This window comes from Solanum stenotomum, chromosome 11 (genome assembly GCF_019186545.1).
Source record: "Solanum stenotomum isolate F172 chromosome 11, ASM1918654v1, whole genome shotgun sequence".
Taxonomy (NCBI): domain Eukaryota; kingdom Viridiplantae; phylum Streptophyta; class Magnoliopsida; order Solanales; family Solanaceae; genus Solanum; species Solanum stenotomum.
Genome location: NC_064292.1, coordinates 47,468,669 through 47,481,599, shown reverse-complemented (window position 1 = coordinate 47,481,599; position 12,931 = coordinate 47,468,669). Strand labels below are relative to the sequence as shown.

Below are 12,931 nucleotides of genomic sequence, written 5' to 3'. Positions count from 1 at the left end.
CGTTTTAAAAAGAGTGTCCTAGTTTGATTTGACACGAAGTTTAAAAAAATGAAGAAGACTTTTGTAAATTAAAGTTATGTCAAATGTATAAAATTGTCCTTTAATCTTGTGGCGTTAAACATGCCACGTAGAAAGCTAAAATTAAAATGTTACTAAAAAAAATAAATCGTTCTTTTTGAAACAAACTAAAAGAAAAATAGAAGAGAGTAATATGTTTACTGGCAAAACTGTCTTATCCCCTTTCTCTTTCTCAGCAAGTTGTCTCCCCTTATTCATAAAATGAGGTACCACACCCAAGGTATTGTCCGTTTTAGCCCGGCGTTTTTGTGTCCAACGTTTAAAATTTTAGGCCTATTGTTCCCTTGGATTTTAACTCAAAAGACGTGAAAAATTTCGATATAGTAACTACATTATTTTAGCTTCGGTGATTGAAAAATAGACATTGTCATGAAGTTGTAATTGCTTATGTGATTGAAAATAAGTTATTGTCATGATCAAAGTTCCAAATTTTACAAGTGAAACTCGAAGACATAATAGTTGAATTTTGTTTGTTAAATGTATTACTCCATGACAATGGCTACTTATCATCAACTAGATGGTCAAAAGTGGTCATTGGGTGTTATTTCTACAAAGGAAGCCTTAATGGTTGAATCTTGAACTTGCCCTTATGTGACTAGCTATTACTATTGTAACCCTAACCCGCTAGTAATATTGTTCGCTTTGGGTCTAGGCCTGCATGGCTTTAAAGCGAATCAATAAGGTTTGCTTAATTACTCATATATTCAATATCTCTCCTGTGTATTATTGATGTGAAACTTCTTATGTTAAGCTGGGGTGTTACAACTACTCCGTTTGCTCACTTTTACTTGTCAACGTTTCACTAGAAATAAATTGTATGAATTTTGAGCAACATTTTAAGATGTATTTTTTAATCATATTAACCTGGGAAGGATTGCAATTTATATTATTTTCTGTGTAGTTTCCGATAATCTAAATTTAAAATGTTGAATTAATCAATTTAGCTCCTACGATTAGTAAAATTGACTCTCACGAAGAGAAACATGACAAGTAAAAGTGGAGGAAGGGAGGGAGTAACTTTCCCCTTCCATTCCGATGTGGATTTTCCTGAAGGAAAGTTTCACGATAAACACCCTTTCGAATTCAATCCCCAACGGTCTGTGTGATCAGGGGTGAATCTACCTGAACATTAGTTATGAATTCGACAGAATTCAGCAGTTTTAATCCAAACTTCGTATTTGTAGTAAAAAAAATTATTAATTTAACGTGTAAACATAATCTTCTTCAAACCAGTAAGTTGTTACATCATAAAATCTAAAAATCATAAACTTAAAATCCTTGATTCGCCTCTGTCCTATCATCTAGGCTATTTCCCTCTTGTTAAGGGGACCATTTATTATTTTTCTATATATCCAAGCATAGGAATCCACAGCTGTGTGTAACTCACACAAAAGCTAAAAAGTTATTAGTAAAGTGATCAGAGATACACTTCCAAACAAGAGTTCAAAAATTTATAAAATAAAGTTTCCCAAAAATTAAAAAAAAAAAAAAAAAAGCACTCAACTCAAAGCCTGTGATATATTGCAATAAACCATATCTTCATGTGATCAACTTTCAAAAGGCACATTAAATGCCTTTGCCCAATTGCACAAAATATATGCCTATATAAAACCCTATCCCTCTTCTCTTCTCATTTCACTTCCATTCTTCTATACAAAAAAAATAATAACATGAAGATTTTCACATTATTTCTCATTTTCATCCTCCTCATACAGGTAGCTAAAAAATTTAGTTTAATAAACACTTATATAGTATTTAATTATTTTTCATTAATTAGTTTTCCTAATCCTAAACATAATTTCTTATTTTAGGTTTTATCCAATGCTGCTGCTGAACAGGTATTATTCGTATAATATAGTATAAAGTACAGAAATCTCATACATTTGAGGGCTAATTACATCCTATCCCAAAAGTTTCTCCAATTTTACAAAAAAAATGGATTTTTCATTGCTCTTGAATACATTTATTGGTTGTCTAATAGACTGATACATTGCAAATGATATATTACTTAATGGGGGATGTATTCGAAAGGGAATGGAGATGTATCCGAGAGGAGATTTTTTGTAATTTTTTTAAAATGTAGGGGAATTTTTGGAGATTATGGTATCTTAAGTTGTGTATTTATGTAATTTTTTCTATAATAAATAACTCGCAAATCATCGTAACATAATAAACAAAGGAAAATTGTTAATTTTATGCAAACGTTTTTAATATGTAACGTTTCATTTTGTGTTATGCAGATAGAGGCAGGCAATGAAGGAGCTCTTCACAAAAAAATTCACCCAATTAAGAGGATACGTAAGTTGTACAATATTATTAATTTTGAGTTAAAAGTATTACTTGTCATCTCAATTCTATAGGTAAGATATACAAGGACATGTGCTCAAAAAAAAATTTAATATCGACCAAGAATTGATTTATGGGATTTAACTGGTTCAACTAAATCCATAACTTAAATTTAGTAAGTATATGTCAAGGATGTAAGTTTGGTTATGTATACATGTGAGAGAGATATTAAATATTATTTTGAAGTGATTTTGTTGATAATCCCTAGCTAATTGTTGTTATAAGGTTGTATAGCTAAATGAGATTAGCATGGATCAATTTTTTTTTCTTAGCTATAAAATTTTGTCTGTTATTAATTTCTTGTTTTCTAGCCGTGAAATCAAGAGAAGTTATAAAGAGATTAAATATTATTTTGAATTGATTTTGTCGATAATCCCTAGCTAATCTGTTCTTATAAGGCTGTAGGCCTGTAGCTAAATGAGATTAGCATGGATCAATTTTTTTGTTGTTTAGTTATAAAAAAATTTCTGTTACTAATATCTTGTTTTCTAGCCGTGAAATCAAGAAAAATTATAATATTATTTTGAATTAATTTTTACAGACTGCGGATACGCATGTGCGAGGAGATGCAAGAAGTCGTCAAGAAAGAAGGTGTGCATGAGGGCATGCAAGACATGTTGTGCAAGATGCAAGTGTGTTCCACCAGGCACTTATGGAAACAAGGAAGTTTGCCCTTGTTATGCTAGGCTTAAGACTCATGGCAACAAGCCTAAGTGCCCTTAATTAATTAATAATTTTTTAAATTAAGAAAAAACAATGCATATTATTTATTAAATAAATGCTTAGATTTTAATTAATTTCTCTCTTTTTTCTGTTTTAATTCTTGGGTGGGTGGGGGGTGGGGGGTTAGAGGGAATAAACTGAGAGAAATTGTTGCATGAGTGTATGCAAGTGTGCTTTTGAATATTTGATTATGACTCTTTTGTTTGTGAGATAAATTAATACATATAAATATATTATATATGTATTTTCTAGATAAAATTATTGATGCTCTTTTTAATTATTTTTTCCCCTTTATATCTAGATTGTTGTCTTTTGTACCTTTGTTGATATTCTTATATTCCAAATTTCATTGAGATGTAAATTATGAAAAGGAAAGAATAAAAATTACTTTATTAACCACTATGTCAGCATTTATTTTAGCAAATGAAAGAGACTTCGATGGGTGGCAAATCGAGTCGAATAGTGAGTTTACTGTATTAAAAATGACTTTTAGCGGTAATTAATTAATGACAATAAATTAATTGTCGTCGTTAAATATGTTTTTTAATTAGTAGCAATTATCACTCTTTGTAAATGTCCCCAAAACTTATAGTGACATTGAATCCAATGACAATTAACTAATATCGATAAATGCTTTAATATTTTTTTGATTTTTTGGCTTAAAAATAGAGTGTTACGATATAAAAAAAGTAGTCGAATATATTACTTTTCAACTTGAATGACTTTTTAAATAAAACAACAAAGAATAATTAAGTAATTTGTATTGATACAAGAATAGTTTAATCATCAATTAAACAAGGGAAAGGGTTTGATATATAATCCTAAACTTTCTTATTTAGAGCTGATATACACCTCATTACAAAAGTGGTTCACATATACCCCTACCGATACAAAAGTGACTCACATATACCCATACCGTTATAAAACTGGCTCACATATACCCTTTTCATCTAATGAAAGTAAAAAATAATTTTTATTTTTTATTTTTTTTAAAAAATCACTTAGGGAGATATTTGATCTTTCTCACGCATTAATTTTTTTTTTATTTCTTTGATTATCATTATTTGAGTTTCTTATTCTTATTTTTTTTCTTTCATTCTTTCGTGTTAAAATATGGAAATAAAAAGAAAGAAGTGTGAGTGGAAAAAGAGTAAGAAAAATAAAAATATTTTTTTCAGCTATATTGTAATTTATTTTTTGTATATGTAAATAAAAAATTTGGGCATATATGATAAATTTTACAAGAAAAGTAAAAAAAAAAATTAACCATCAAAACAATAAATCCAAATTACTCATTGAACCAAAAAAAGAAGAAAAATACGTGAGAGAAGGATTACATATATCCCTACATAAAAATATTACTTTAAAATTATTTTTTCTCTTCTATTAGAGAAAAATGATTTATATGAATTATTTGTATAACATGAGAGACATAATATGAGCAACTTTTATAATAAGAAATATGAGCTTTAAATGACAAAATTAAGAGATATATCAATCTTTTTTCCCTTTAAACAATGAACTCCACATTAAATGACAAAATTAAAAGTTGTTAGTGTTTAACATATATAAAAATGACAAAAGAGGGAAATGAGAGATATCTTATTAAAATGAATTATTAAGAGTGTCTTGGGAAATAGATTTCACTTGTGAAGATATACGAAGATTGATGACTTTTTTTTAAAGATTTCAATAATTTATACTTGAACATAGAATATGATAACTTATAGGGTGTGTTTGGTAGGGAGGAAAATATTTTGCAATTTTCTCGTGTTTGGTTGGCTTAAATGTTTGGAAAATATTCTCCAAATCAACTCATTTTCCTCAATCAATTCTTTCTTTATTTAGTTTTTACGTAAATTTTGTAAGAAAAATTTACAATCATTAATATTGTTTTATGTGAAATTAAAATCGTAAAATTCACAATGAAAATTTTTCAAGTCTCAAAATTTTGAAAGCCTAAAGCAAATGCTTTACTAGGTTGATCATTGAGCCACCCCTGCAAAGATATTTTAACATGAGAAAATCATTTTCCTAGTAACAATTATAACCATTTTGCTTATCTTATTTAATCTATGTTCACTCTGCATTTGTAATTGCTAGACTCATTAATCAGTGTGACACACAACTTTTCCTTTTAAATTCTGTATATACAATTGTAGAGTTAAAAAAAAAAACTATTGCAAATATTTTTAGTGGGATTTGGGTCTAAGATTTGTTATTCATTCACTCAATCATATATTTGAAAAACTGTAAAAATGTGTATAGATGAATCAAGTCAATATAATTTCTCCAATTTGGACATAAAAAAATCGAAAAAATCGAGTCGAACAAACCAAACTTAAAAGAAACGTTTGGTTTGGTATACAACTTCAAAAAATCAAAAACCAAGAAATGAAATCAAATTTCAAAAAATTGCTCTGATTTTTTTCATTTCATTGTCTCTGTAACATCCAGACCCCACCTAGTGGGATTTCACTGGGTTGTTGTTGTTGTTGTTGTCTCTGTAACATACTTTGATCTAAACTTGAGTCACATCTCAGTGCAATACAGAAATTTGATATTGTATGAATTTACTTTCGATATTGAATAATTAGATACAATGGTTGACGAAAGTTATACATAAAGAAAAGTATGAGAATGAAAAACAAGAATGCAGCTAGAATCGAGCCCAACAGCGAGTGCATTTAGCCACACAATCACCTTTGCAATCAACATTGTAGCCTAAAACTTTTGGATTTCGAAGAAGCAAATTTCTCAGAGTTTTACCTTCAATTCCCCATTGCTTTGCCAGAATTTCGACATTGGTTTTCATTTCATCTTCAAGGCTACATCCAAGAACTTCTGGGAATTTCTTGACAAGTTTAGTGAGATCATCATCAGTAAGGCTTAAACTCCTTAGATAATCCAGTATCTCATTCACAACTTCTAGTCGTGGAACCTCTTTTTTCCGTTCTTCATACCAGTAAGGCGAATGTATGTGGCCAAATGCTTTTCCTAATATTTTGTCTTCTTCATCTGGGCTAAATTTTAATGCAGAAAGAGCTTGTCTGCTATCGTTCCATGTTTTCTTCTCTTCTTCAGTTAATACTATATTGTCAGTAACTGTTGAATACAACGTCCATTTCTTGGATGGATAATTGGACGTCCAAGATCCCCTAGTGACATTAAATGTAATGCTACTCGAGCAATTTACATATCCTACTAGAGTGTTTGCTGTTGTTGAGATGGAATCACACTGTAGAGTAAGAAAAAGAAAGTATGAGCTATGTTTTCGCCAGAGAGTATATTAGGGTAATATAGAAGACTGAACATCATATAAACAATGAAAGATTTATCGTTATCAAGAAAACCAACTATTCCTCGACTAAAAACTAGTCGTCCAGATATATGAATCCTCAGATAACCATTCCTTAAAAATCATCAACCACACAACTATTAAATTAACATTATCTGCGTAATGATCTTTGCTTAGACAGAATCTTAACTACTGGCTGGACAAACTTCAAGTCTCATGAGAGACTGGTTTAAAATGCAAGGCCAACAAAAAAAACGAATTCAACTTAACAGAATGCAGTCTTTCTGAGGTTCAAATCTGAAAGAATCAATTGATCCATTAATCAACTACGCTCATTCCCAAATTAGTTGAGGTCGGCTATAAAACTCCCTTTTAAATTTATATGTTCTGCTCTTTTCGGCCCCTTTTCAAACCAAATCATGTCACAGAAATGCTCTTTACTTCCCTAGAATTCATTTCATAGATGATATAGGTGTTCCACAAAAATAGACTAGCTGAAGATTTTGTAACATCACAAGTTCACAGAAGTTTGGCCATGGATAGTTCCAAGAGAGATAGAGGTAGGCCGAAGAAGTAGTGCGGAGAGATGATTAGACAAGACATGACGCAGCTTCAGCTTACCGAGGACATGACCTTAGATATAAGGTTATAGAGGACATGGGTTAGGGTAGGAGGTCAGTTAGATTGTTGAGTGTTGTCTCGCTTATTCTTCTATACTATAGTCATACTATTAGTGGAATTATTGCTCTTGTAGTTTCTTGTCCTTTGAGTTTGATTATTATCTTTGGTTTTTAACCCTTCGACTATTGCTTTATCTTGTTATGACTACTGTTTAGGATGATTTGTCAGGTTGTCTTATAATATTTTGCCATGACTTTCTTCATTTCCGTTATTTCTCTCTCTATATTGCTTTAGACTTTTTTCCTTGAACTAAGGGTCTATTGGAAACAATCACTCTACCTTCAAGGTAGTGATAAGGTCTGCATACACTTTACCCTCCCCAGACCCACTTTCTGAGATTACACTGGGTATGTTGTTGTTGTTGTTACAAGTTCACCGAGTTTGTAAGTCACAAGTATGAGAGATAACAAAGATAAAATTAGTTAATTGATTCATAACTTCAAAAATTAAAACTCTCAATTCCAATTTATATGACACACTTGCAATTTTGTTCATTTCAAATTATTTGACTCCATTCCATTAATACTTTCTCTTGTAGCAGTTCCAGACCACTTGGCGCACCTCGACTATTCCATTGGATACCTGTTATCTCCAAGTACATGTATCGGTCACTCTGTACCCCAAAACATCGACTAATGGGAAAAAGCACAAAGTATTTTTGTGTCTGCTGACATTTGAACCCTACTCTCTCATGATTTTCACCCACTTCATTGACTAGCATACCACACCCTTGGGTGCTCCATTAATACAATTACTATACACAACTTTCAGGATGTGATGTTTTCTATATCTATTTTCAAACCGATATTGTAATATATTCTCTCATTACTACTGATATAAGAATATTTTTGCTATCGGATGTCCTCGAAGGATCCTTACTACTGTTATATTATATAAGTCAAATTAGCATTGTCTACTCTGTATAAATCTAGTATCGTCACATAAAATAGGACGGAGTAGCAAAAGAAAGAAATAGAACATGAAGTGATTGACATAGTAATTTGGATCTAATGACCCCAACCATAACTTACGGATTTTTTTTTGATACGATAAATAATTTTATTAATAATGAAAAATCTCGTTTATATAAGCAGTATACCAAAAAGTAGAGAATCGAAACTGATGGTTCTTGGGATTAAATGCCACCCCTTGAGATGAATCTAACCACTCAACGGCTTCTACAAAAGTGTAAGACGTTATACTCACACCAGGAGAGGAGAAGCATGATGCTGAGTTAAACATCAGCAAAGGAGTAGTAAATGATTTTCCTAGCATCCCTGCACCATATAGCACAAGCTGAATGAGTAGATATAGAGGACATTCGAAGACCTAAAAGAAACGCCGAACTTTTCACAGCCCATATAAAACACCAAGGTAGGACGTGTAAGGATGTGAGACTTCAGAAATGCACTCAGAAACTGAGATTTTCATGCCATAAAACTGCTTAAATCCAAAACCTATATCTCCCTTATAAAAATTAGAGTACAAAACAACTACTGAATTTGTACTTACCAACAACAAAAGAAGAACTATTGAACTTGTTTGGAAAGTACTGTAAGGACCCACTCTAAAATAACCTTCTCCAATAAATGACATGAGAACAGGTCGAATCATTGTTGTATCATGGTATTGCAGCACTTACTATCAGGTACTTAGAATCAAGAAGCTTAACATACAGAAGTAGTAATCTTCTCCACATTACCGAGACAATCCTTTCGAATCAAGTCATCAACTTATAAGTCTTGTGGTTTATATCTCAGTATCGAGGATGAGACCAAAGATTTATATTTTTTGTGAACTCTTTTGAAACAAACTCACCACTTTATCCCAACCTTATACAATTAATCCTCTTCACTGCAACAACTACTCTTATTTGCAATGATGACAAGTCGACTATCCCATTTTCTTTCGTCTTTTCTTAATAACCACTTGTTATACATACACACATGAGTTCTAATTTGACTAGCAAGTAGTAATACTTAATTTCTCTCCATAAAATAGTCCCAGAACTCAATTTTTTTCCCAAAAACTCACATGTCGACCTTCTCACATTATAATAATTTTCACTGCAATGTTCATGAATGGTTCAGAGACTTCTACTCTTAAACTATTAGGAGTCGTATGGTGTGAGGTATAAGGTATAATAATATCTTATCTTGTGTTTGGTTGGAGGTATTAGGCCGTCATGGGATTATTTATACTTTAGTAACGGAATAAATTATCTCATATAAATAGTGGAATAACTTATCCCAGGATAACTTGTTCCCACTCCCAACCAAAGGACCTTGCTATTTATTCGGGATGGAATACATAACCAATTGTTTTCATTTCCTTGTACCCTACCAATTTCCTTATGCATCAAGCCACTATCAAAAACCAACTTTCAGTTAAACAAGTGCCCTAAAATATTTGAGTGAAATCAAAATGCACAAACTTTAAGCAGCAATCTTGTACAAAGATAAACAAACAATATATGAGGAAAAACAACTTACTAAAAGGAATTGGAGAACAAATTGACAAGTAGAGCTTCCAAGGTATAAAAGGGTTCAATCCAACCCAAATAAAGAAACACCCCAAACTCCAAAACAAATACTACAAAAGAAAAGTTAGAAGTCTACCTCAGAATTCAGATTCAAGAAATGAATGGGAAACAGCTGAGCTCTACCCTCAATTGGGACAGGAAGACCAACTATGTCCTTTCGCTTAGCTCAACCAGTCTTTTGACCCATTTATCAAAACTTTAATTCTACATCTGGTTGAAATTCACCAATATTTTTGGAAGATCGAGTTTTGTCCTGAATTTTGGTTTTTAAAAAAAACAATATAATTTTATATTCATTAAGTTCTAAAAATTAGTAAAAGTCTTTATAAGTTTCTATTATCATTTTGTGTTTCCTAAAAAGTAATCATAACAAACATAATTAATATGAATTTGAGAAAAATATCATTGATTTATATATGAAAAAAATACTATTTACTACTTATAATTGAAAGTGACTTTAAAAGGCAAGTTCGAATAAAAACTAATAAAATATGTATATAAATGTATAAATTTTATACGACAAATTAAGATTCTGAAATTTAGTCCAAAACTATAAATGATGGATGTTTTTATAAAATATGAAATTTGCGATAATTTTTAAAAGTTCCCAAATACTAATTTTTTCTACTATTTGAAAATTTGGATTATTTTCCAAAAATATTTATCAAATAATGACAAGTTGTATGACCAAACAAGATTTTTCAAATTTTTCCCCAAATATTTTTTAAAATATCTATGGTCAAACGGAAAATATAGGGGTCGTTTGGTATGGTGTATTAGGGGTGTGCATTGATCGATCCGGTTTGATTTAATGTACTATCAGTTCATTTTATTAGTTTTCGATTTTTAAATATGCTAAATCAATACTCAATATGATATTTTTTAAAATCAATTTTTGATTTATCGATTTTTGGTCCTTAACGATATAGTTTAACCAATACAAAAATGCTCATAAGACAAACATGTAACTTTGCATAATGCTTATAAAATAGAAACATCAGTAACTAACATGAAAATACCTATACAAGTACAACACAAATAAAAGAACTAAAACAATAATATGAATTGAAGGCTTAATCGTAAAGGTAGTAAATAGTAATGTATTGATGTTAATATTAGTATTTACGTAGGAGTAAAGGAGTAAATTACTATAGCCTTAATGGTTATATATCGGTTTACCTAGTATTAAAAAAAATCAAAAATCGAATAAATAACTCAGTAATTTTTTTTTATAAAACCATTACAAACACACGTTAACCAAATAAATCAATAGCATTTTATCGATTCAATTTATTGGTCAATTCAATTTTTTCACACTCCTAGAGTGCATAAGAATAATGTTAAATAAAATGTATTAGGAATATTAGCATTAGTAATGCATGTATTAGTTATGTTTGCATTAATTATGCAAAAAATATTTCTTATACATTGTTTAGTTTGGTGTATTAAAAACAGTATGCATTGCATAATTTTTTTTTGTAAAATACTTTACAAAGACGCCCTCCACAAGTATGGCAGAAAAGTTGTAAAAAATATATTTTAAGGAATGATTGAGTCTTTAACCATACTAATGCATGCATTAAAATCTCTTTCATTACTAATATCATGAATTTTCATGTATATTAACAATACACACCTCAATATATTAGTTATGCATAAATTGAAATTGTACCAAACAATATATTACTAATATACAAAATTAATACACACATTATTTCTTTTAATACACTCTATCCAACGATTCGATAGTTATTTCTTCAAACAAAATTGTTATGTTAGTATGGTTTAACACATTATTCTACAGCCATGACTAATTTGGTCTGCTTATTCATCAATCAAAAATAAAATTATAGTTTTTATTATTATTAAGTAGTGATGTATTTCTAAATTTTTAAAATGAGCAATTTATATATTTTGTATAAACCATGTATGAAATGGTGTTTTTTACTTATAAAAAAGAAAAAGTTGGCTAAAAGATACCCATTTTTTCTAATGTATCTTTGGCGTACTTCATGTTGAAAATTAAGAGAAAAAGGAAAAAGAACAAGAAAAAAAAGGAAAAAAAATTGTTGAAAATTAATTTATCTTTTACACTTTCAATGTGAATAATCAATTACTAATATATTTCAAAAAATATTTTCAATGATATGTATACTGATTCTACAATTTAATGATATAGTTGAGCAAACATTATGAGGTAATTGATGAGTTATCAATACAAATTTAAATTAATTTTGTTTCTATACAGTAAAAGAAAAAGAAAATCTAGAGATTTAATTTATTTTGAAAAAAATTGTTTTAAGTTAGTGGTTTGAAGAGAAGATCATGTGCTAAGTTATTTTTGAAGCTTCGATATACATGAAATTAATAAATTAAAAATATAGTATTATTAAATATATGAACTGTTATGATGGAGACGTATGTATGAATCCTTTAATAGGAGTTTTAAGAAGCTATAATTTATTTAATATTGTTTTTTAGAATTTTTTTAATGGAACAAATTAAATAAGAAGAAGGGGTAAAAAACAAACAAATAAATAAATAGAATCCGTAATGAAGCTACACAATTACTCGATTATATATGATGTGAATTTCAAATATATTTGTATTGCTGAACAATAATAATAAAAAATAAAAAATAAATAAATTAATGTGTTGAATTTGCAAGCAAGACCAATAGTTTAATAGAAAGTTCATTATTCGAGAAACTAAAAAAAATAATCCCTTAAATTTGGAGTAGGTTTAAAGTAATCCCTTAATATATTTCAAAATAATTTTGATCTTTTTAATTTATCAAAAGTAATGAGTAGTATTTTTTATTTCTCTCAAATTTATAATAAACTTTATTAGTTAAATCTGACGAAGCAGTGAATTTGTTTTGCAACACAAACTAGACTTTTCTTCAAGTGCAGCTAATGAAGATCTTTTTGTGTTGTAATTTTAACAAATCTTTTTGATCAATTTTTAAAAATAACTAGAGATACTCAATTTTAATTATTTCTAAATATTTGAATATTTTGGTCAAATGATATAACAAACGATACTATTTTTTCTTAAGCAAATCTCTCGAATTCGAGCTTTGCGTTTTTATTTTCGAATGAGACTTGTAAGCTATACAAAGTTGAATTAGTCTAATTTTAATATGAATATCAAACATCGAATGAGAAATATCAGTTAACCCTTTCCTACGAAAGATTGAAATAATTATTAGTGAAAAAATATATATATTTAGTAAGATACTAATATTTATGCCAAAAATGAAA

At 29.4% G+C, this 12,931-nt stretch overlaps 1 protein-coding gene and 1 pseudogene across 3 annotated transcripts; one reads left to right on the top strand and one right to left on the bottom strand.

Moving 5' to 3' along the window:
- The first annotated feature begins 1,633 nt into the window (after positions 1 to 1,633).
- On the top strand, positions 1,634 to 3,221 carry LOC125845124 (snakin-2-like; annotated as a pseudogene). The gene is made up of 4 exons (XR_007444235.1): positions 1,634 to 1,793; positions 1,890 to 1,916; positions 2,319 to 2,376; positions 2,966 to 3,221. The product of XR_007444235.1 is annotated as a snakin-2-like (transcript).
- A 2,443-nt stretch (positions 3,222 to 5,664) lies between these two features.
- Positions 5,665 to 9,865, bottom strand: LOC125845282 (uncharacterized). Of its 2 annotated transcripts, none has more exons than XM_049524764.1 (3): positions 9,745 to 9,865; positions 8,333 to 8,403; positions 5,665 to 6,385 (listed from the first exon to the last, which is right to left on the bottom strand). In XM_049524764.1, exons 2-3 carry the CDS (start codon positions 8,399 to 8,401, stop codon positions 5,807 to 5,809), a joined length of 648 nt encoding a protein of 215 aa, XP_049380721.1. In that variant the 5' UTR covers positions 8,402 to 8,403; positions 9,745 to 9,865; the 3' UTR covers positions 5,665 to 5,806. The 2 variants fall into 2 exon arrangements, with proteins under 2 accessions (XP_049380721.1, XP_049380722.1); XM_049524765.1 differs by lacking the exon at positions 9,745 to 9,865 and adding an exon at positions 9,619 to 9,636.
- Between the last annotated feature and the right edge of the window lie 3,066 nt (positions 9,866 to 12,931).

Coding starts and splice junctions, on each gene's coding strand:
- LOC125845282 (XM_049524764.1), bottom strand. CDS start 8,401: ATGCTAGGAAAATCATTTACTACTCCTTTGCTGATGTTTAACTCAGCA. Junction 6,386..8,332: donor CATGCTTCTCCTCTCCTGGT/GTGAGTATAACG, acceptor CTTACTCTACAG/TGTGATTCCATCTCAACAAC.